General features: G+C 41.0%; 2 protein-coding genes and 1 long non-coding RNA gene across 3 annotated transcripts in view; all 3 read right to left on the reverse strand.

Annotated features, from left to right (window-relative positions):
• Positions 1 to 4,566, reverse strand: part of LOC107836733 (rho GTPase-activating protein 32-like) — a 58,664-nt gene extending 54,098 nt beyond the window's left edge. The window contains exon 1 of the mRNA XM_016673576.1: positions 4,001 to 4,566. The gene's annotated coding sequence lies outside the window, so the exon portion shown is untranslated. The remainder of the gene's footprint in view (positions 1 to 4,000) is intronic.
• Positions 4,567 to 5,140: 574 nt separating this feature from the next.
• Positions 5,141 to 23,299, reverse strand: LOC107836736 (uncharacterized). The gene is made up of 3 exons (XR_001662681.1): positions 23,115 to 23,299; positions 20,384 to 20,389; positions 5,141 to 5,151 (listed from the first exon to the last, which is right to left on the reverse strand). It is a non-coding gene; the product is annotated as an uncharacterized LOC107836736 (long non-coding RNA).
• vps26bl (vacuolar protein sorting 26 homolog B, like) lies at positions 8,331 to 14,361 on the reverse strand. The gene is made up of 6 exons (XM_007556465.2): positions 13,553 to 14,361; positions 12,194 to 12,350; positions 11,525 to 11,689; positions 11,243 to 11,418; positions 11,006 to 11,148; positions 8,331 to 10,268 (listed from the first exon to the last, which is right to left on the reverse strand). The coding sequence occupies exons 1-6, from the start codon at positions 13,773 to 13,775 to the stop codon at positions 10,131 to 10,133; spliced, it is 1,002 nt and encodes a 333-aa protein (XP_007556527.1). The 5' UTR covers positions 13,776 to 14,361; the 3' UTR covers positions 8,331 to 10,130.
• Positions 23,300 to 23,876: the final 577 nt, after the last annotated feature.

A 23,876-nucleotide genomic window follows, 5' to 3' on the forward strand; every position in this document is an offset into this window, starting at 1 on the left:
TTATTCAATGCAAACAAGAAAAAAACCCTGAGAACTAACATTTTTTTCAGCTCTAGACGTTACCAACACTGACTTTGAGTTCAGTAAAAGGGCCAGTGGCTGATTACATCTGATAAAATCAGTTTCTTACGCAAGTATCAACCAATCGTCAAGCTCCCACAATGAAGGAAATCGGGGCCGATGTTTTGGTGCGCCCCACCTCTCCAGCAGGTCTCAAAACACAAGTTTTAATGTCAAAACACACTGAAATGTTGAAGCAGTTATGATGCGACACCTAGAGACGGAAAACTTCAAGATGTATCATTTGATTATCTCCGATATAAACAAGCCGACAGAAATCAGAATAATCAGAGAACAAGGAAGGCCAATTATGTTTCTGACGCCGTGTCAGCTCCATGCACTGTGCTGCGACTTTACCTGTCCACAAATAAAAGCTGTCATATTTATATGACATGATTATTCTGCTGAGTGCGAACAGAGAGGGAATAATCCACAGACAAATCTGCCATCAGGTAAAAACAGAAAAATCAGCATTTCCAAAGCCCCTATGGTCAAATTACACAGGATTATCGGATTTTGAGTGATGCTACAAAGAATCACATTTCAGAGAATAGGTTCGCACACGCTGCACTGTTATTCACTTTAACCCGCAGTGTTCCTGCAGAGATCCGTAAATGTTTACTGCGGAGCATCATGAATGAACAAGTTGCAGGAATAAAAGCAGAAAACAGCAGCATTATTTCTTCATCTGGAGAGCAGAGTGCTGGATCAGAGACGCACACCAAGCAACAACATGCTGGGAATGTGGAGGCTGTTGCACAAACGCAGGCGAGCTGGGGATGATTCTCCAAATCCAGATAAGCACACACACAACCTGATGCAGATAGATGTTCCACCAAGAACTGACCTATGACCCTGATGGAAGAACAGCTGATAACCTGTAATGTCAGGCTTCCAGGTGCAGAGACGAGTCTATACAATAACCAACTAGTCATTCTGAGCGACTAGAGGAGGATGGATGAAATAAGTGCATGGTTCCCACTGTGACCCCGATGGAAACCACGTAGTTATGACATTAGAAGAATTGCAGGACTCCAACTTGTGATCCAGTCTTCAGAAACGAGTTTCTTCCACAACTATTTCATGGCTGGTCAAAGAAATTCAGTTGAAATTTCATTGAGTTCTGAACGGTAAATGGACAGAATCTGCAGAGAGCTTTTATTGTCATACTTTGCAATGAAGGCACTTTGAGCCACATTCACCTAATCTCACTCACAGACAGGTAAACATTCTATGGGTGAACCGATAAATTGGCTCTGATCAGCCGATGCACAACAAACCAATCTTATCTACCTCTGCAAAGGTCTGAGAATCAGTCACTGTCCTCTTCCTCTCTGCCGTGAGAGAGGGCTGATCGACAGACCTGCCCACCAGTTCATGTCTGCTCCTGCGCGGTTATCAGTCAACCACACTGCTGCAATTTAACTTAAGTCCCTATTTATAGGGACTTTTCAGAAAACAAAAACAACAACAAAAAACTGTATTGGCCAAAAAAAAAAAAAAACCCAGAAGTGGCAAGTTAGGGTTTTTCAAGATAGGTGATCGGCCAGAAAACTGCAATCGGTGCACCCCTGATATATTCATTCAACAGCTGCATTTCCATTAACCATAAAACTGCGTAAATTGAAATGACAAAAATGAATTCACTTAACATTGGCAGAAAATAGACAAAGATTGGCACACACTCGAAATGGAAACACAGCAACTGATGCTCAGCAGGCAAGGTGGGGCTAAGTGTTGACATGTTTATCCAAAGCTCCTCAAAATACCTGCCAGGTTGAGGACTGGACTTTGACTGGACCATTAGACCACCCTGCAACAACTCTGCTGGTTAATCAGTCAAACTGGGAGCATTCTGTCTTAAGAGTCGGTAAAACAAATGACAGTAGAAGAAGTGTTTTTTTGGACCCAGTGTTTTTGGTTGAGCCCGAGTATAAACACTCATTGACCTAAAACCTAGCTTGTGCGTGTGTGTATTCTCCGTGGTTAAACAAGCATTTCAGCCTTCCATGCATGCATCGTTACAATGTAAACCAATATGGGGAGTGTAGGTTTTAAAAGACCATGGGAAATGTGGCTCAGATAACAAGAGAAGAGCTTTCAGACACGCCCATGTGGCTGAAACCTCATCTGGAATCCAACACTTTACATCCAATCATTTCTAAACAGAACAACAAACTGATCCAGTAGATCAGCGCCTGATGGTACTTCTGACTGATCCAGCTCTCGGGAGGCAAATAATCTCAGCTAATCCAAGCAATGTTTTTATTTACACCTACAGAGGAAAGAACGTACACCCTTTGTAGGTTTTATAAGTGGATGCTGTGCAAATGGCCTGACCCTTTTTGCAGTTAAATTATCTGTCATTATCTAGTAAAGAAAGATTAAATTAAAATAGAAGAACTTAGTATGTAGTATGATTCAATGCATTTGACAGGAACAGCTGAAAATGGCTCCTCTTAAGGGGACATGCTTTCTTTTAACCCTCTGTAATAAATCAAACTCCTTCAGATTTCCTGCAAGTGTCCCAACATGAATTTTGACAACATCCAAACTGAGGTATGAAGAGTCTGAGGTGTTTATTATTATTATTATTATTATTATTATTATTATTATCATTTCTAGGAGCATTACACACTTTGATCTTGGGATGAATTTGCTAGGAGGTTCACTTCTGGAAAGATTAGCCACCATTTTTTTTTTAACTGAAAAGGAAATCTCCTTGAATGATGACCTTCAAATAGCTCATAAATGGCCTATTATCTCTCAGTAGAAAGCCTCGCTCCTTTAAGATCCTTACCTTTGTATTTCTTCCTTGGTATTGTATTGACACACAACAGCGAGTTCCACACCCGTGTTTCCCCAACACTGGTCCTTGATGGACACCGCCCTGCATGTTTCAGATGTCTCCCTGCTGTAACACACCTGATCCTGATTGCAGTTCAACATGTTAATCAGTTGAAAACAGGAAAACATCTAAAACATGGGGGGCAGTGTGCCTTGAGGACCAGGGTTGGGAAACTGGAAAATTTCCTGCTTTTCTAGATAGGTATACAGTCATATTCAGTAAATTAGAATGATGATGTCTTGTCAGATTAAAAGTATATGTTGAAAATAACCTTTAAACAGGTATTAACATACTTTTCATTAAGCACAAGGTTGTATTTTTTATTGGTCTGATGTAATATTACTTTAAATGTTATGTCTTATTAGCTGCAAGTAGAAATTCATAATCATAAAAGGCTATCAAACATCTATCTGAGTGTAATTAATCTATATGAATGTGTTTCACTCATTAAACGTTCCTGAAATCAATGTGCTTTTCGATAATATTCAAATTTACTGAATGAGTCTGTACAGGTAGAAACACTGAACTCCCGCAGTGTTGATTTGAGATGCTAGCCTAGCTGGGAGATCACAGATTTCCCATTATTTTATCCCAGGTCAAATATTAAAACATTAACAACCCCGCCCATTCTTTAAATGCATCAAAACTAATCAGAATCGGTTAAGAAAAACCTGATCGAAGACATAATTAACCCATCAAGAATCGACCGCCTCTGCAAGTGGCACTAGTTTGGAACGACTAGTCGAGATTTTAGAGTGAAATATCTACCTAATCTTTTCTGTGGTGGTCAAACGATTAAATACTACCTGCAACCATCACAAGTATAAACTTGTGCTAAAAGAAAAGCGCTGATTAGCGTTCAATCGATTCTTCTTTGAACGGAGGACCGGTGTGCCTTCTCTCTGGTTTCTGGGGAAACCGGAGCCCCCACACCCCCTCCCCTCGAGCCAGTCTGGCTTCGGTCGTTCCTCCCTGACACGCACGTGCACTGTATTATTAGCTAATTCCTCTCTGGTTCTCCATCATTTTATCACAGAGAGGAACGACAAACACACGACAGGAGGCTGGTGTTGAGAAATGTGGTCAGAGTACCTTGAATTGTCCGCTCCGGGCTGCGGTCGCTCACCACCGTCCGCTGCTGGTGGGATGATGAGCTCTTTAGCTTTCGCTGTCTCCGTCTGGCGTTTCACCGCTGTTTAATTCCCTCCTCATCACGGCTTAGCCCCGCGCAGTCCAAACACGACAGGCGCAAAGTGTCTGAGCATATTCCCCTGAAAGTCTCCGGGCTGGGGGGCAAAAGAAAAGCGCGCCACGGCTCACATTCACAGCGAGTTTAGTTTCACCCTAAACAAAAAAAAAAGAAGAAGAAGAGGCTCCACTGGGACAACAAGGCGGACAGGCGGCGGTTTCTGTCAGTTACTGTCGCTATTCGGAGAAGGAAAAAAATCACGAATGCCGTCTCCTCCGCCTCGTTTCATCCCATTCATAGCAAAACTCAATAACTCGCAGCAATGTCGCCTCCCAAAGCTTGTTCCAGTTTAAAACTTGTTAAAAGCCAGTCCGGCTTGTGCAGCTCAGCGGAGAGAGAGAGGGTGAGCACACCTCGGGGTGGACACGGACTGGAACAGTCAGAGCAGGGGGGGCAGTGGCGCTATCTCTGCGATGCGTTCACGGCCCCTCTGAAACATGGGGGGAAAACAAACACCACACAAATGTTCAACTGAAAATCGCTGAAGTAGTTTAGATGTACTATGTTTCATTGAAAGCACCACTGAACTCAAACAAGCAGAAATTTTGCGGTCCACAACAAAAAAACATATGCGGGATAACAGATTAAATACGTCTTGGATGGTAAACACAGTGGATTTTTGTAACAACAAAACTGTATTTGAAGTAAAGGAGTTAGGAACCCTTTATTCCCTTACATTCATTTGGAACAGGTAATTAAGTTGTACGGGAATCAGAGCTCAATTAAGATTCCAGTTCAGTTTAAAAGTTGCTTTTCAAGATGGAGTTCTGTTGTGGAGCCCTTATAAATTATTTCTGCTATAATCCGTCTGTCAGTTTAACATCCAGATCCATAAATATTTTTGAAAAGTTTTAGTCTTATGCAGGTAGGTCATTTAATACTGAATATATTATTATAATTTTTTTAGTCATCTTCAGTTTTCTTCCTATCTTCTATTGTGACCATTGTTCACACTATGGAGAACAGCATCAGTAAGAACATGTAACCAAACCCTCTGAATTTACATTTAGTAGCAAGGTGTTTTTGTCATTTTCTGAAAAATTCCTGATCACAATAAACAAGGTCTCTTTATATACACGTCTACATTTCGTTACTTATTTGAGGGAAACGGAAAATTAAGTCTAAACGGCGCTGAGCGCATTGTTTGTTTTTTGTAACATGAGTTTAACAGTGCCAGTTTATATCTGTACTTCATAGTTGTAATTAATATATGGCATACTCTACCAACCAGTCTTCTAGAAATATTTAATCCCAGATGAGCCTGTGACCCTCTGAACGTGGCAACGTGTGACTTCCATACCGCATGAAATGCTGCGCTTGTGTTGATAGAAATGCATGAATCATACATGTTGCAGATATGGACGATCCCCCCCACCCACGCGTCGTTTCAACCAGACAGCCATTTGTAATCCATAGGGGGGGGGGAGACGCAAAAAATGTTTGGAAACCACTGGGGGGACGCAGAAGAAAAAGTTTGGGAACCACTGGTCTAGGGCAAACATGAGCTGAAAGCTTATACTCCGCCAGTCATCAGCTGAACAATAAACCCACCTGTTCACACGAAGACCTGCATCAGTGGGCTGAACTCAAACAATGCGCCCGTAGAAAGTTCAGACAGTGGTATTTCACCGCAAAAGCTGTGACTTTTATTTCTGTTGCTATCCATCCATCCTGGTATTTCAGGCCCATAGCACAAAATTAAAAACAAACAAAAAATGTTGTGATTATATTTTCACTTCTTAATGAATTCTGCTATAATGGATACCATGATGTGAAAAATTTCATGTGATATTTGGTTCCTATTATTCTGGACTTGCTTGCTGCTATAAATCACCAGCCTGCTGTTTCATCTCCCACACTCAGATCTGGTTCCGTGAATGTTTCCTCTGAAGAAGCTCCAGTCATCGCGTTGGGAAACTGTCATAAACAGTACCAAAAGATAAAACAGCATACGGCAGTGCCATTAATACCAATATAGTCTCCGCAGATTTCTTAATCCTCAAGTTAGAGCACAAATAAATTTGATTCAACCCTGCCCCCTAGTGGCAGATTTCCATGCAGCTCGTTGCATCCAGTGAAAGCTTTCATGATGAGTTTAAATTAAAACGTTGAATTCATCTGATTTGAAATCCTTATTAGGAAGTGACTTCAGTAAGTAGCTTCCAAATAAAATAGCAGAGTATTTAAAAAAGCACTTTATTTTAAGGCAGACTAATTCCCTGTTTCCGTCACTGACACAGAGGTTCTGGAAAAGTTGCCCAGTCAGCTCTGAGTCATGGAGTGTTAGCACTTTAGAAGCAGCAAATGTGTCATAGTCAGGGTTCTCAGTTTTTGTGAGAGGATTTGAGCTTCTGTTTTTTTTTCATTCTGGTTAAACAAGAATCTTGGGCTGTCTTGACCTGTATGCGAAGGGTTTGTTTATAATATTACGTGATCTTTTTTTTTCTTTAGACGATATATCACTGTTATTATGCACAAATGAAACAGTTTTCTACATAAAATATTTTTATTGTTTCTTCTTCCCATTTAGGACTTTTTTTTTTTTTTACATTAACAGTCCAAGAGGTTCCATTCATACTGCATCAGACTTGCTTCAGGCACCAGTCATAGTGCAGCTCTCTGAAAGCTTGACCACAGCTTCACCAGCCATCTTCTTAATGACATTATGAGCTGAGGGAGCTGCTGCCGGAATAAGCTTTGCTCCCCTCGTTCGTTCGGATCAGTTCTTTTAATTTTCTGAGTGCTTGGCAGAGGCTTAGAGAAGCCCAGGCCGCTCCAAAGGGCTGGTAACAAGCTGGAGCTCTAACAAGCTTATTAGGGTCCAAGAGACGGCTCTAACCCCAATCTGAGCAACCCAGATGTTACATGGAACCCCAAAAGGTGGATTGTTGCCCCGCCCACATTCTTTAAATCTTAACAGAAATAGAGCAGAAGGTTTTTGTAGCAGTGCTTCTTGTGAGAGCATGTACAACACTCTACGCTAATAAGGTTTATTCATAATAATAAACCTACGCTAGCTTTGCACTTCTACCATATTAAAGACACGGTATGAAATCCATCCAAAGATTTTTCTTTCAAACTTTTAATACCTTTAAAATGATATATTTTAAATCACGCGATAAACAAAATGGCGTACTACTTTCAAGATTATCAGTAACAGCTTATTTAACACAAATCTGAGGATTTGTCTCACGAAATCTGTTATTTTAACTTAAAAAAATGTTTGATTATGAAATACACTTGGTAAGATTTGAAGTTAGATTTTTCCATACATGCGTTTTTTTGTTTTTTTTTTATCCCAGTTTGAGTTAGTTTGGAAATACAAACATTTTCAGCTGGAAGATCTTCCAAGAATGGTAGATGTCTGGAGTGATAATTTCAGAAAAATGTAGTTTTGTGACACACTGACTGTGAGACTCAACATACACACATACATTACACATTTTTTAGACTGTGGCAGGTATGTATGTAATTATTATATTAGTAATAAAAATGTAAAAGTATGTTTAATTTTCCTGCCATTTCACACTCATGACCTACTTTGTAATTATCTTTCATATAACATTTAGATAATACACATTGGAGGTTTTGACTAACATAATACTATGATATGAACTGGACTTATTTTGTCCTGTACAGTGACTTGAGATTACCCTTATGAATTAAAACTTTATGAATAAATTAAACTGAAAAACGTATGAGCTATTATTCTTCTATAAGGCATTATCAAAAGAAAAGTTAGTGATCTTTAAATATTTACGGAAGCATCCTTTAGGCACATATTGTTTGTGTGCCTTTTTATTGAAACGTCCATTTTCTTTTTTCATTTAGATATTTCCAGACATTAAAGATAATCTCAGTAGAAAGACGTTCATTGGGGTCACAGGAGTCCAGAGCAGCTTACTGAATATTCAAAATGACATTTTGAAGATTTTTGATTGGTGATGAGCTCCAAGTATTTGAGATCAGAAGGCCTTCTTGACATCCATCTGATCTTTAACAGACTGGAACTCGGAAATATAAATATTACTTATTGATATTTAAACCTTAATCTGCTAAAGATGTCAGTAATTTTGGGCTTACTTGTTGTATGAAGTAGGGCCAGTAGGGTTGTGTCTACTGTGCTGGATTTTACAGTTCCGCTTTGTGTGTGTAAGAACAAACAAACACTGATTAGTGAAAAAAGTTCTTGGATTTTTTATTGAATCTAAGAGCTCATTAAAAATAGAGCTGTCCTTCCCCCACCCCTCTTTTACATTTAAAACCATGATCCAAAGCAGCTTAACCAGTTCAAGAAAGGTACATGAAAACCCCAGGGAGTGTTCTGGATGATTGGCATTAAACTATACAGAGACACAACTGGCTAAAGTTCAGCCTGCAAACCATCAACAGGCAGAGGTCACTTCAAGGTCATCACACACAGACACACGTATCAACGCCGAAGGCAAATTTCACCTTCAGGTTCCACTGGTGAAATGTCCATTGTGAGCATCAACAAGGTAATTGGTGGGATTAAAAACAGCAAGAAAACAGAAGCCCTAAATAAGAGACAGCACTGTTATTTGTTCAGCTTTCATTCTCCGCTGATATTATTGTAAAAGGATCATAATCAAGTGTCTATGCGTGATTAGATTGAAGTGAGACCAGATGTTATTGATTAGAAATGCACCAATCTATTGGCGCGTGTTCGGAATTGTACAATTTTCCCTTGATCGGCTTACGTGTGTCGACGTAAAAAAAAAATCTGTTCGAATTCAATTGAACTAAGAACTCAGCCGCCTGGACTTCATTCTTTTAGCTGAATAAAAATCACATGGAGGTTAGTGACAATTTGACTTTAAAACTCTCATGTCTGTAAGAATCCAAGTTATACTCCTTAAGAAAACAGCAGGTCAGACCTCAAAGAAAACCACTAATGGTCAGAAAACATCTGATTGATGCATCTCTAGTTATGATAATTAGAAGTTATATTTTTAATTGTGCTCATAAACCTCTGCCACTGCATCCGTCACAAACAGAACAGAGAGCAGAAAGCAACTAAACAGAAGGATGTCATAGTGCAAAATAAGAAAGTTGGGCTCAGAAATAAGTCACTGGTGACCGTAACAACCTAATTATAAACATACCAAAACTCCATTTGTTATAGAATCCATTATAACAGCGTGATGAATGTGTACTACATGTAAAAGGTTGGCTAAAAATGTTTTTTAGTTTAAAAAAAAGTACCTTACAATCATGCCTAATGCTCACAACAGCACTGGAATGTATGACAATATCTTAATCAATAATCAATGTTTGTCATGTTAATGAAGTCTGCTAATTCCTATTTGGGATTCTGGGAGCAAGCAAAGTTTGCAAAATACAGGCAAAGTTTGCAGAAAAAAAGCAAAAGATGGCAGCAAAAATAATCCTATTAATGAGTTCCTATCACACTGTTAGGTTCCTGTGAAGAGTCACAGACGTGTGATAAATGCTATTGCTTAGCCACTCTTTAGAAAGCTACTGTATGACTACAGTTTCCTCACAGTGCAATATTCTAGCCACGTATAAACATCCAACACTCTCCCAAACACACCTGTGAGTGACAGGTTGAAGTGCACCTTTGGAAGATGTCCTCCTGAGCGACTGCTGTCGTAGATGCCACAGAGATAAAGCAGACAGACCACTTCCAGACTGATTACGCGGAACAGGGAAAGACAGAAAGTTGCTGGCGCCGATTCATCAGTCTGAGTGTGGCCTGCTCCATGTAGATAGTGCTTCAAGATGCTTAAAATCAAATCAACACAACTCCAGCCCAGAGTGGCACTGTTTGTTCCCTTCACACACACACACACACACACACACACACACACACACACACACACACACACACACTGGAATTCACTCACTCACTCACTCAACATTTGGACTGACACCTCAGAGCTGTGTTCACTCAGACACAGCAGGAAGTGGAATTGCCCGAGTGGTTGTGGTTTAGCTCTTGTCGTTCTCAGCACCCTGACTGTGGGACCTCTCTGGATTGGAGGAGCCCTCGAAACGCTGCGCAGCCATGATGGCCTGGTGGGACATGCTCTTCTTCACTATGTCACCTTTCCTCCACAGAATGATTTCCTGCATCAAAGAATTGGCATGAATCGCATTAAAAGTGAGAAATTTTACCTGAAGTTGAAAATATTATTTTCACAGGTGTTCCTATGAAAAAGAATAGGCAGCATCCAAGGTGTGCTCATCAAATTGACTTAACTGACCAAACTGATTAGGAGGGATGTGACCACCTCTGGCTCTGACACTGAGCTACTCTGGAGCATTGAGGTTAACACACACTGGCGAAGAAGACATCAAGAGTCTGTTGCTGCACATCATTGTCCAGTTCATCATTTTATCTTTTCAAAGATTCATTGTAGTTGCAAAACATTCAAAACAGAGCTAAATTTCAGGGAAACCAAACCACACGTAACTATCCAACAAAAACATCAGCTTTATTTTCTTCATTTGTCTGCAACTTCATCCATTAGCTGTTATGTAGCTCGAGGAAACTTTACTCAACTTCTGTTATTGCCAACTCTTTAAAATCAAAATATACTTTTACCCATTTACTCATATAGAGCTGTTCTCTAGTTTTACTGACCATTCAAAGGAATTTACAATCCAAGTGATTTTCCTACCCATAAATATTATAATATACTTAACTGAGTAAATGTTCATTTATTAAAAACTTCCAATGTAGGCTGGTAAGGTGATGCAGAAAACAGCAACTTCAAGTTACTACAGCTAAAGGGAGCTTAATACGTTGTCCAGTCATGTAACGCGCTTACTTTGCATGCTGCTGACCAAAACGTTCTGCTCACCTGCTGTTTGAAATAGCGTCTGTCCTCCTCGTCTATGAGAACCAAGTTGAGGAAGTATCGCACTGAAAACTTCTTGTTGACGTCTTTCATGGTGGGCGTCAACTCGTAGCCTGCCAGAAACAGCCGGATGGGGATGGATTCTCCTGTCGCACCAGAAAACAACAACAACAGAGCAGTGAGTCTGCAGAAATAATCATAGTGCTGGACGGGAAGAGAAAGACAGGACTTAGAGATCACCTCTGACCGGAGCGCCGTCCATAATCTCGTACTTGGCTATGGTGTCATTCTCGTTGTAGACGCTGGGTCCTGTGCCGGTGGTCTCTCGTCTGATGATGTCGATCTCCATATGTCTGATCTTAATCCTCACCAGGAGGAAGTAAATCTTCCCAACGATCACATCTTTTAGGTGATACCTGCAAGCAGAAAATAGCGTTAGCTTTCAGTGAGCATGCCACTCTTAACTGGAAGGTGTAGTCATTTTGTGTATTTTAATAACTTTCTAAAAAAATAAACTCCTACTTGGATTTGTTGTACTCAAATTCTATGTGCAGACAGTCCTCGATCCCCACTTCCATCTTGATGGAGGAGTTGATGTCAGGGTATGTGCTCAGTGTGTGAACCACGATGTCCAGCTCCTTGGTGATGTCGCTGAGCCTCCGGCCTATCGTTACCTTGAGGAAGTAACTGGAAGCAAACACAGTCCTTAGAGCATGTTGGAAAAAACCCAATGATTTGGAGACAATCAACTGACAGTGCAGTCTAATAAACAGGCAACTTGTTAGTAGAACGGTTTGTGCATGTCAGGCTGAATGAACTCTTCAAAGTGCAAAGAGCTGATGTGACATGAAAACCACAGGCCACATAGACAATGGAGGGGAAGGAGAAATATTTAAAGTGGTGATGTTTCTCAGATTCTTTAAAGAGTACAGCTGGATTATTCGGGTTCTAAGCACAGGTTGAGAAAATGATCACAGTCCCAAAAAGCTTTGACACACAAAACCATCAACAGAAAGATGGATGGTTTTGTCACCACCGTCAACCAATATCTGTGAGGTGAACACGGGTTTCACTGGATTATTCAAACAAGCAGTTTGAGGATAACATCTTCCAATAATTCCTACTGTTACCACGAACAACTAGTTCAGTAGATGGGCAACAAAACGGAGGTCATACGAGGACATAACTTACCGTAACTTGACGTTCTGACCAGTGTATGACTCGTACGGTTTTTCCACGTGTGCGAACTCAAAGTCAAACGTCTGAGACTGCGTCAGCTCTCCCGGCCGAGCCAAGTCTTTCACTAGAGACACAAACTCATGGTGGTTCCCTCTGTCGTAGTACAGTTCTGAAAAAACATATTTATATGAGAAGACATAGGGTATCATTGATGTTTCTTTGTTTGAGTTTAAAAATAAACTGACCTCGGTCTGTGTAATAAATGCAGTTTCACTGTTAGCTTAGGACTTTATTTACTTCTATGGAAACTTAAGGCACATACTAGCACGGTGAAACCTCTCACGTAAAACAGGCTGGCTATGTGTAAAAATGTGATATCTACATAACCAATGCATGGTTTGCTAACATAACATTGGCTGTTCTGGTAATACAGTTGTTGCCAGTGCATATCAGACCAACAATGCTGCTCAGAACAGGATCAACCTGGACGTGCCCATAACTGTGGTGTTTTAAATGAGTTGTTCTCTGAGCTTGCCACAGAACTTTTTAATTACTGTGTAATGTGCTGGTTTGTTATATTACCAGGCGAACAACTTTCAACAGTTTCTCCTGACTTCCTCATCCATCCTTCCCTGTAAAGTGTCCCTAATGTTAAGCAATAAACCCGAATTTTGTTAAGCGTAAAGTTAATCCTCCCACAAGGCAACTTTTGACTTTTCTGCATGCATATGGGTGTTTTTTTCTTCGTATCTTTCAAATTCGGACAAACAAAACAAAAAACGAGAAGCAGTAAAATAATATTTCCTTTAATCTGCTTACTGCTTCCTAGTTCACATAAAACTGCTCAAGTGTCTGTAAGTGAAGAAAGCTGCCATCTCTAATAGTGTAGTATAAATCAACCCACACTTGCTTCCAGTTTGGACAGAATTTTCCAAGCCTGTTGTGTGAAAAAGTGTCTAAACCAATAAATTCCTTAGTCGTGTTGATTCGAATCTGAGGCTCTACTGTGAAATTAACTATTAAATGAAAGCTGCATGCTTTGCTACTCCAACATATGGCACACGAACAATGTTTCCAACAACAGAGGGACGCCTGCAGAGGTCGCAGATAAAGCTCGTCGACGGCTGATAACGTCAGCTGATGACAGTTAGTTGTCACATCACGAGACACAATACTTTTTAACTGCCACTTTCATGATTAACTTGTTGAGCGCTGACAGGAAGTGAAAACAGTTATCCATTATCGCTGTACGTGGAATGCATTCATCAACTGCATTGTGAGTTTAGATAGTTTGAAAGCCTTTTTGTGTCACGCAATACTTTGGTGACTTCTGTCTATGGACACTGAAATGCAGGCCTACTAGCTGCTCACCTATCTGGCCGACAAACTCAACTTTGATGCCATTGTGCTCCAGCCTCTTCCCCGGGTACTTAAGCGTGACGTTAACTTTTCCCGACACCGTCTCCCCGTCGTAGAATAGGAAATATTTGTCCTTCTTTCCGTCTTCACTGTTGTGTTCTGCTTTCTTCCTCGTCTCGGCGTCATTCAGAACTATATCGATGTCCGCAGTCTGACCGAACCCGAAGAAGTTCATTGCGGCTCGTTGGCTACCTCAGTTTTTGAACGCGGCTCGTGCAGATGGACGTGCTGCTTCCTGTCAAGAACAGCACACGACAGTCGGATCTCGTTTTGCTGTGAGGTGTCGAGCGCGAGCCGCTTCCCAGATTATTGAACATGAACATTCCTAGTTACTACCGATTGAGTACGCATGCGTAGAAAGTCATGTGAAGGAAAGCTGTAAATTAAACTCTTTCTGCTGGTGTTTATTCAACATGTTTTTGGACTTTGGTTTCATTCTCTTTCTTAAACTAATGAAATTTATTACGTATATTCCAGTACAAGAGTTAAAATAAGTACAGTTTGTAGTAAAACTATAGTATCCGCTGCTTGTTTCCGCTCTGAGTCAACTATGGTCGGTGCGCGGCTCTACCACAGACATAATATAAGGATAGACGCCTCATGGACCGCTCTCGCCTATTGTAGCTGATGAGATTTAGGGCGGCCATCTTGGAGCGGTCGACCGCTCCACTCAGCCTTATGTGTTTGGCAGGCACAATGACATATTAGTGCATTTAATCGAACATAACATACATTTTTTTGTTACTGAAAACCTTATTCAAACAGCTATCAAAGCTACATTTATAAACAATTGTATTATTTAATTGTATTGATACATAGTTCATAATATTTAAATATTCTTAGTGAGGAAAACAATAGAATAGGAATAGAATATTCTAATATTGATGTAATGCTGATGTATGATGAGCATTTTACAAAGCACAGAACCGTTCATAATGTATTTAGTAAATTATTTAGTAATATCAGTACAAATTTATATGAATATACAAACACAAATAATGATTAATAATGACACAAATAAATAATTATTAATACTGAATAATATATTAAATACATGTTTATGTATATAAATATACATATAAGCAGGCATAGCCTAATATATTATTGAATTGATCGGCTGTTTTCCAACCGACGAGTTCTAGCTTCAGAGTGATTCAGCAGCTGAGATTGAGTCCAAAATCTGATGGGAGATTCATCCGTGCTGCAGTGAATTCGTCTCTCTTTAAAGATAGTTCTCACTTCTTCCTCACATCGTGTCTTTAGGAAACCTTCAAAACAAAAACGGAAGATTTGGGATGTATCTTACTTTTGACAAAGTGAAAGAATTACAAATAGCAGTCTTTAACACTTTGTAAACTTTGCTTGTGAATGTTATAACAATATAAGTTTTATAATATATGTTACATTGTTTCATTTCTAAGTTAGGCACTTATGTCAGATCATCTAATTCAATGTTAGAGAATATTTTTTTTATTTATTTAAGATTTATGGAATCTCGGTTAGCCGTAGTAACGGGGGTTGAACCCCGGTATTACACCAAGCCAGTGGTTCGATCGAACCCCAGGGGTTCGGCGGAGCCTCTGCCGCAGAGATAAAGACACACTTGTCTTTATCTCTGCGGCCGTCGTGATGACGCCCCGCTTTGCCATCACTTGAGGCAGAGGATCACGTTACATTGCTTAGCCAATCAGAGCTGCGGAGGAGCACTGATTGAAGGAGCTCCACTCTCAGCATGGATCAGCAAGACTCACCGTTTTTACCATAGACATAATTTAAGTAATATAATCTTATATTATGTCTATGGTTTTTACCAAATTCTATAGTCTAAATCTGCTCCTTAGTCGCATCTTTTTGGGGTTGCTACTGCCTCTAGTGGCGTGGGGGTGGTAACGCAGCTAAAATAATTACATTACTAAATCAGAACACCGCAAAGTATTTTGTGTGTCGGCGTGGGATGCGGGGGGGATAAGAAGGGTTCGGTGAAGGCGCATATGAAACTGGGGGGTTCGGTACCTCAAAAAAGGTTAAGAACCACTGCACCAAGCACTGTAGCTAATGGGCTCTTTGCACCTCAGCTTCCGCGTTCGGGGTAATTGTTTCCGATCCAATACAAATATCATTTACATTAGGTGCTTGCAGGGCTTGGCCAAGGTTTGTACATCGATCCGAAGCCCCAACAAGTAAGCTGGAGAGAGGTTTTAAGATGTTCGCCTCGTTATACATTCACTGACATGAGTTTTACTTAAACTTTGTGGCTAGCATTAACGTTAGCTTATGCTAGTAGGCAATATTCTCGGACATTGTTCTTGTAAAAATGTGCTATTTAAGTATCTAAACATTCTAACGGACAATGTATCTTATTTTCAAGTATATTATGTGTGTTTATTGTCGTTAGTGTCAGAGACTAACGGGGTTCGGTTACGGTTCAGGCTTTTTACTTCCGAAGCCTGACGGAGCTCAACAAGCCTCATAGCTTAATAGTAGCGCAGCTCTGGTGTCAGAGATCTGGTTCAGCTGTTCAGGTTCAAAGTTGCTGCTTTTAGAAAAAATTGACCGTGTTGCTTTATGTCTCCGTGTTATTTCGTTTTATTATCTTTGCATGTTTCTTGTGAAGAGCTCAGCTAGGACAGTTTTTACAGCAGTATGTACAGGCGGATCAGTTGCTCGGCTGTCTGGCTCTGGTCTGCTCTCTCGTTCCCATAAACTCGCTCTTTCAGGCTGAATACAGAAGTGATTCCATGGAAATAACTCAGGGAGGCTCCTTTATTTACCATCCGTGTCCCCGGTAGTTTTAGGCTGATCCGGAGTGAAGTGAAGACTGCAAACTTTGCTGTGCGGCGTTAGCTTCAACTGGTAGCGACAGATATTTACAAGCCACCATCTTCTTAATTCAGGATCGCTTGGAAATGAATGAAAACTTAAAAGCCCATTATATTAGGAAGACAACAATGTTAATAGTATTGCTTTTTTGCATCTGAAATACAACTTAGTCTTTTCTACCAGTCATGGTAACTCAAAGCGGAAAAAAGTGAGCCGCATTAGCTCCTGGAGATGTGACGTCAACGCCGTAGGTGCAAAGAGCCCATATTAGCTGGTGTCTCACCGGTGGACATAAATACAGTAAAGTAATATTCTAATCACAATATATACACAATAATATGTCCATCATACTTGTGAAACGTTGTCTGTCGAGCCCTCACATCGATCCGAACAATAATATTCCGCAGTGCTGAGGCATCTTCTGCTGTTTTGCTTGAGCAAAGTAGGAGGGACGACCGCTCCAAGATGGCCGCCATATTTCCTGCGCCGGTGTTCTGTCAGTGCTACCCTTAAATCCGTCCTACCTTGTGGTAGTGCGCATGCGCACATCGATGCTACGTCACATAATGCTTACTCAGCAGATTTCTTATAAATATATTTATAAGACGTATACGTCCTATCTGTGAAAGTTTCGATTCATGTGTTTTATTTCATCGCAAATTACGGTAAGCTTTATTTAATTTATTTCATACTTGACTTTCATTAAGCTGCTGTATTACCTCATGTTTTTAGTTTACATGACAGACAGCTTGTAAATATATTTATAAGCTTTAGTTTGCCGTCTGCAATGTCGTTAAACAAGTTATTGTTTGGCGGTTAATCAGGACAAAATACGTTGTCTTGAGGGCATTTTTGTGCCTATACTTTTAAATATTTTTGTTTAATAACACTCTTTATTACTAAACTTTGCTAAATAGATGTTGGCAGCGATTACTATGTGAGATTGAAGCTGTGTAATAACGGTGTAATATTAGTGTGCATTAATCATATCCTATCATTTCAGGTGCACAGTGGACACATTGCGGCTGCGCTGCATTTAATAAAGTCTGTCATACAACGTACTAATGCGCAAAAAAGAGTTGCGGTGATCTGTATTTGTCTGTGTTTAATTTAATTCCAATAAAAACTCAGCAGATTTCTTATAAATACGTCCTACCTGTATAAGTTTCACTTTGTGTGTTTCATTTCTCCGAAGTTTACGGTAAATCTTATTTAATTAGGCTGCTATGTACTGAAGACTGAAGTGGAGGTAGGCTTAGCATAGCACTGGAACAATTTATACACGATGACGATCTTTCTAATGGTGCTCACATTTGGATTTTGACAGGCCATTCAGCAGTGACCCACAGCGCTCCTAGCCGATGTGACTGTGGGCTTATCGTAAAGAAGTGAGAGAACAAGAGAGAGAAATGGCTGAAATCCCCTTCGTTTTTATTCCTGACTCATACTCTTCTAAACCGCGGCTGTCGCGCTTTGGCTCAGAGCAGGCAGGGATACGCCGAAGGGTTGAAAGAGGGAGGCCTAAGGTGTACCAGCAAATGAGGTGCTGGAGCTGGAGGGGCAGAGAGGAGGGAAGCATTTATATGTGATGGATGAGAGGTGGAGAGGGATGCAAACTGTCAGATGTTCCCTTTATCTCTGTCTCGTGTGTTTATCATAGTCAGAATGAGGAAAGGTCGGTAGGTGGGAGGGCCTAGGACTGAACGGAAGGAGACGATAGAGGACGGTGGCGGGGGATTGGTGAGGGGAGAAAGAGAAGACGTTATCACACATATCTGGCAGAATAATACAAAACAATACCTCTGCTTATCTCTAATGGGGCAATGAGAAACATTATGGAAATGAGGCTTAAGGAAGCCTTGACTACAGCCGCTACAAAGGGTCACTGATCTCTCCTCTTCGTCCGCTTTGTATTACTCTGAGTGCGGGAAGCTTCCAGAAAGTTTGCGGACTTGCACATTTAAAGGTGAGTTATTCGTCTTCAGTATATTTATGCTTTTACTACTCGCTTATATGGTTACAGGTTAATTTTTCTTTAAAAAGATGACGCATAAAAGTCTTTGCAGGCCAATATGCTAATGTTAGCATGGGCTCCTGGGTCCAACATTAGCTAAAACTGCCACGCCTTTTACTTGAGAGCCTTTAATGTTTTTGTCCATTGTTGTGGAAAAAAAACTCTTACCAAGCACTGTTCAGGTAAAATAACTCAATCAGGTTTATTTATGAATTGTGCACAATACAGAGAGCTCGTAGAACAATCAATCATGAAGCAATTCTGGATAGAAAGCTCTGCCAGACAGAGACAATACGAGTCTTTAACACACATTAAAGTTAATTTTAAATCGACTTGTCTAGAAGAATTAATTTCTAACCTCTTAAACAATCTTAGGAGTCAAACAACTAAGAATGATCATAATTAAGCTACCCAATTTCATGTGTTTTCTAGGAAAGCCCGCAAAAAGAAAAAAATTACATTAGTGCAGTGAAGGTACAGTTAAGTGTCCGTTCAAAACCCAACAAGAAAGCGCAGATTTTCCATCTGGACAGTAGGTAAAGTGAAGAAGCAGGAACACGGATCGTCTGTCTGCTCAGGAGGATTTGTTACCTCCTGTCAGAAAAGTGTAAATCTTCACTCTGCGCTTCAGTCACTCGCCAGTGGACCAGCAATAGTTCTTTGAGTCGAGAGCCTTTCAGAAACATCTAACTAGCTGTTGCTCTGGACATTGTCCTCTTTGGTGTCAAAAGTTGAAGTACTTGATACTTGGTAGAGTGAAGTTTTGCTGCTCACTCTGTTGCTGTTTCAGATTTAAAGTTGTGATCCAGATGGACATTACCGACAGGTTGTCCTTCACAGTGGATGATGTGGATTCAGGTTGTTCCTTCCTTCTCGCCCCTCTCCCCCACTCGGTCTCGGCGTTGCTGCAGCCAAATCCTCCCCCGTCTCTCTCCTCCGGCTTCCTGTCAGTCCAACTGGTTTTGGAGTTGGATCTTTGGGTTGTCCAGATCGTCCCTCAGGAAATGTCCATGTTGTCCACAGATGAAACAAGCGTCAACAGTTCAGAGTCGTCTTCTCTCACAGCTCCGAAGCATGTTTAGCTTTTCTATATTGATACTGGACAGCAGACCAGCCGAGGTTGATAAAGCTCAGTCTCACACAGTTTTCAGTCCAAATGCCCCACAGGAGACCAACAGTTGTCCCCTGCAGGTGATGGAGGTCTTTTTTGTCTTCTTGATCCTCCAGATCTTCTCAATCATTTTCATCGGCTGGTTTTGTAGGAAGACATCATCTGGTCCATGGGAGGACAGATGGGAGGAACTGAGGTCAGAGGTAAGATGCGCCCCGCGAGGCTCAGACAGAGGGAAACAGAAAAAGCAAATAGAAATCGATTAGGGTTTGTTTTGTCATTTTCCTTGTTTTCTATACATATACATTTATATTTATGAGTCTTATTTTAACCTTTTACGTGATCATATAGTTTTAGTCATTTTTTAGCCATCCAGTATTATGGCTCCTGTTTGTGGAACAGTTTGCCAGAGAAACCTGAGGGCTAATTGTTCGTACAGCTCTGAGTGTGAGGATCTGTGTTTTTCTGTGTATTTAGTTTTGAGGTTTTTCTGAGTCTCTGTGCCGTCTTGACTGTTCCTAGGTGTGTCTAGTCTCCCTAATTGCTCTCTGTGGTGTATTTAAGCCCACCTGTAGTCCCTGTTCTTTGTCAGATACTTGTCGTATGTCATTTGTTGTTGACCTTTAGTCAGTCTACTCAGTTGGACTGTTAAGTCCTAAGAGTCTGAACAATTAGTCGTCGTCAGTGGAACTGTTTCTCCTGAGTCGACGTTAGCTCTAGTTCCAGCTGCTCTGTTGCTACCGGTATGAGCTTAGCCTCAGTTTCTGACGTTTTGCCAGTTCCTGGACTGTTGTGAGCTTCTCATCATTAAATATTCATCATCATCATTCATCTACACCCTGGACTTCGTCTGCGTTTTCTCTCACCACCTCAACTTCATGATACTTAGAGCTGCTTTTAGTATGAAAGAGTCCCTTATAAATAAAATTAATTAATTGATTGATCCTTTTAAGAAAATCTTTTTAAATTTATTTATTCAAGCACATGAAAGAAAAATTAAACATAGTAAGGCCTGTAACTTATCAACAAAAGATTTATGTTCAGCATTTAATTCCAAACAATTCACCCTGAGGAGGAGATTGCATGCTGGAACCACTTAGACCCATTCTTCTTGAATTGGGTGCGATTTCCTCTTTAGACTGCAAACGTCTTCACAGAATCCAACAAATCAGCTTTGTGGTCGCTCTGCCTCTTAATCCTCTAAGAGGGGCCTTTATTTCCAATAAAGGTCTTTAGGATTCCAAAGAGGTTTGGTTCCCTCAATTTAGAAAACTCAAGGAATCACCTGCCTTATTTACCTTCCTTGTGACTCGTGTTTAGTCAGAGTGCTGGATTTGGGGTGGAACCCTCCATGCATGATTAGTAGTTTCCAAGTGTCTTTACATCCGTGGTCTTTATCTCCTCCTTTGGCCAGCTAGTTATTCCTGCAGGGTCTCTGATTACTGGTAAGGTGTAGCTGTTTATTGCATGGATCTTGTTCTTGCCATTGAGCTGGCTTCTCAGGACTTGCCTTATTCGTTGGAGGCATTTGGCTGTGGCTCCTATCCTTGTAACCTCACCAAGGTTGCCATTTGCTTGTGGTATTCCCAGGTACTTGTAACTGTCCTCAATGTCTGCTGTTGTTCCTTCTGGGTGTGAGACCCCTTCTGTGTGGATGACCTTCCCTCTCTTTGTGACCATCTGCCACACTTCTCTAGTCCGAATGACATCCCAATGTCAGTGCTGTAGATCCTGGTGGTGTGGATCAGTGAGTCGATGTCTCGCTCGCTCTTGGCGTACAGCTTGATGCCATCCATGTAGAGGAGGAGACTTTTGGTGACTGCATTCTTGAGTTGGTATCCGTAGCTTATTGAAGTTTGGAGCCATCCTGTCCCTCCAAACAGTGATGGTGCTCAGAGGGGCTTTCCCCCCCCGTTGCTCCTTCCCGCCTGCCTCACCCGGAGAGCCAGGCCGCTGCTGCTGGGACCTCTGTCTGTGGAGCGCCGGCTCCTTCGTCCAAAGAGGCGCAGGCGATTCTTCTTTGTGGCTGTGTCCTTGGCGTGCCACCTTTTTTTTTTTTTTTTTTTTTTTGCCACCATTCGGATCACAGCCATGGGGGGGCATCTGCCTGCGCCTGCTTACCAGCAAGTTTCTAGATGTCCATATGGTGGCTAGGGTGAGCCACATCTCCCCGAGGTCTTTTTTTGCTATTTTCCGGTGGCTCACCATGTGCAGCACTAGCTGCGTGTCGAGGACCTCCTTTGCTGGCAAGTATGGGAATTGCAAGGAGCCGGCCTTTGTCCACAGGTCCACAGCAGCGCTGCACTCCCACAGAAGGTGCCTAACCGACTTTGGGTCGGGGGCAGATGTCGCGGGAGTGCATGACGGCTCTGACCGGGAGGATCCCATGAGCCACCATCCTGGAGTCTGTTTGGAAGGACGGGATGGCTCTTGATGATTTGGCTGAGGGGGTTCAGATCTATGCAGAACAGCAGTGGGGACAGAGAGTCTCCTGGAAAGAATTATGATTCTTTCCAGAGTTTTTGTTCTCTGCCCCATTTGATTGACACTTGTGCAAGTGGTTTGCAGTTGCAGTTTTTTTTTTTAATATTTACTGCAAACTGCAAACCACTTGCACAAGTGTCCACTGCTGTTCTGCATCTGAACCCCCTCAGCCAAATCACCAACAAGACTGGCTACGGATACCGACTCAAGAATGAGGCTACCATTCATGTTACCCTAACCCTCCTCTACATGGATGGTATCAAGCTGCACGCCAAGAGCGAGCGAGACATCGACTCACTGATCCACACCACCAGGATCTACAGCACTGACATTGGGATGTCATTCGGAGTAGAGAAGTGTGGTCGGATGGTTACAAAGAGAGGGAAGGTCGTCCGCAAAGAAGGGGTCTCACTCCCAGACGGAACAACAGCAGACATTGAGGACAGTTACAAGTACCTGGTAAATACCACAAGCAAATGGCAACCTTGGTGAGGTCACAAGGAAAGGAGCCACAGCCAAATACCTCCAACGAATAAGGCAAGTCCTGAGAAGCCAGCTCAATGGCACGAACAAGATCCGTGCAATAAACAGCTACACCTTACCAGTAATCAGATACCCTGCAGGAATACAGTATGGATAAGAGGAAATTTGCAATTGGTGTATTTTCTGGATCTCAAAAAAGCCTTCGATACCATCAATCATGACATCTTACTAAAAAAACTGGAAAGGTATGGAATTAGAGGGGTGGCATTAAACTGGCTTAGAAGCTACATTGGACAGTTGTGAACTAACAGTTTGCAGTGATTGTCCAAAGACAAACAACTGTCAAAGAGAACACCCAGATTTCGGAGACTATTTTCTTCTGAAGGGTTTAAAAACTTAAGATGCTTCCTGATTTCAGCAATTTTATCATCAGGAGCAACAGTAAGCGTCTCCGTCTTGCTTGCATTTAACTGCAGGTGGTTGTCATTCAGCCATATTTTGATGTCTGACAGGCAGTTACTGAGTTCAGTCAATTTATAAAATTCAGAGGATGGAAATGAACAGTATATTTGAATATCGCCAGCATGCACATGGTAAGAGACATTACTGTGGCGATTTAAAATAAAACCTATTGGGCGTATGTACAGTAAAAACAGGAGTGGGCCCAAAACTGAACCTTGGGGAACCCAAGCTGAGCAACAAGGTCCCAGAATACTGAAATATTAAAACTGTACAATTCATGTTGAAGGTCAGAAATCAGGAACTTCCACCCAATATTCAGAAAAAGTTTTGTAACAGAGAGGGTGGTTATAATTTAAGAGGTGAAGGATATTTTAAAACACTGTATTAGAACAACCATGCAGAGTTTTTGTTTATCGGTGTGTGGAGTAGATGTATAGAATGGATTGAATGATGAGTTCAAAAAGTAGAAATATAAACCAGCTTAAAAAACTGATTAAAAAGGAGCTTATTGCAAAATATGTCCTATAAGGTGACTGTTTTAAAGTCTGTAAATACTATTGATGATATAAATAATGTTTAAATAATGGCACATCTTAAATGTCATGTAAAATGGAAACAAGTTGTCTTGTTTTCATGTTTTGACAGTTAATTGATTATAAATTGATAAGTATGAAAGGGGCAGGACATTGTAAGATATATCTTCTGCCTGCACCTTTTCGAACAGAAAATATAAAATTTGCATGTCACTTGGGCATAATAATTTGTTTTACGTTTTATTTCTTTAGTTTGTTTCATTCTATTTTATTTTTTTTCTTTCTTGATTGTCTTTTCTGTCTCTTAGAAATAAAAATAAATAAATAATTAACTGGCCAAAGGAGGAGATAAAGACCACGGATGTTAAG

Source organism: Poecilia formosa, unplaced genomic scaffold, assembly GCF_000485575.1.
Source record: "Poecilia formosa unplaced genomic scaffold, Poecilia_formosa-5.1.2 Scaffold79, whole genome shotgun sequence".
NCBI classification, from domain to species: domain Eukaryota; kingdom Metazoa; phylum Chordata; class Actinopteri; order Cyprinodontiformes; family Poeciliidae; genus Poecilia; species Poecilia formosa.

Bases quoted from the DNA above. Each gene is read 5' to 3' on its own strand.
- vps26bl (XM_007556465.2), bottom strand. From the start codon at position 13,775: ATGAACTTCTTCGGGTTCGGTCAGACTGCGGACATCGATATAGTTCTG. The intron at 11,419-11,524 runs GTAGGAGTTTAT...TTCTGCTTGCAG, and splicing joins TTTGAGTACAACAAATCCAA to GTATCACCTAAAAGATGTGA. The intron at 11,149-11,242 runs GTGATCTCTAAG...CTGGTGCGACAG, and splicing joins GGACGGCGCTCCGGTCAGAG to GAGAATCCATCCCCATCCGG.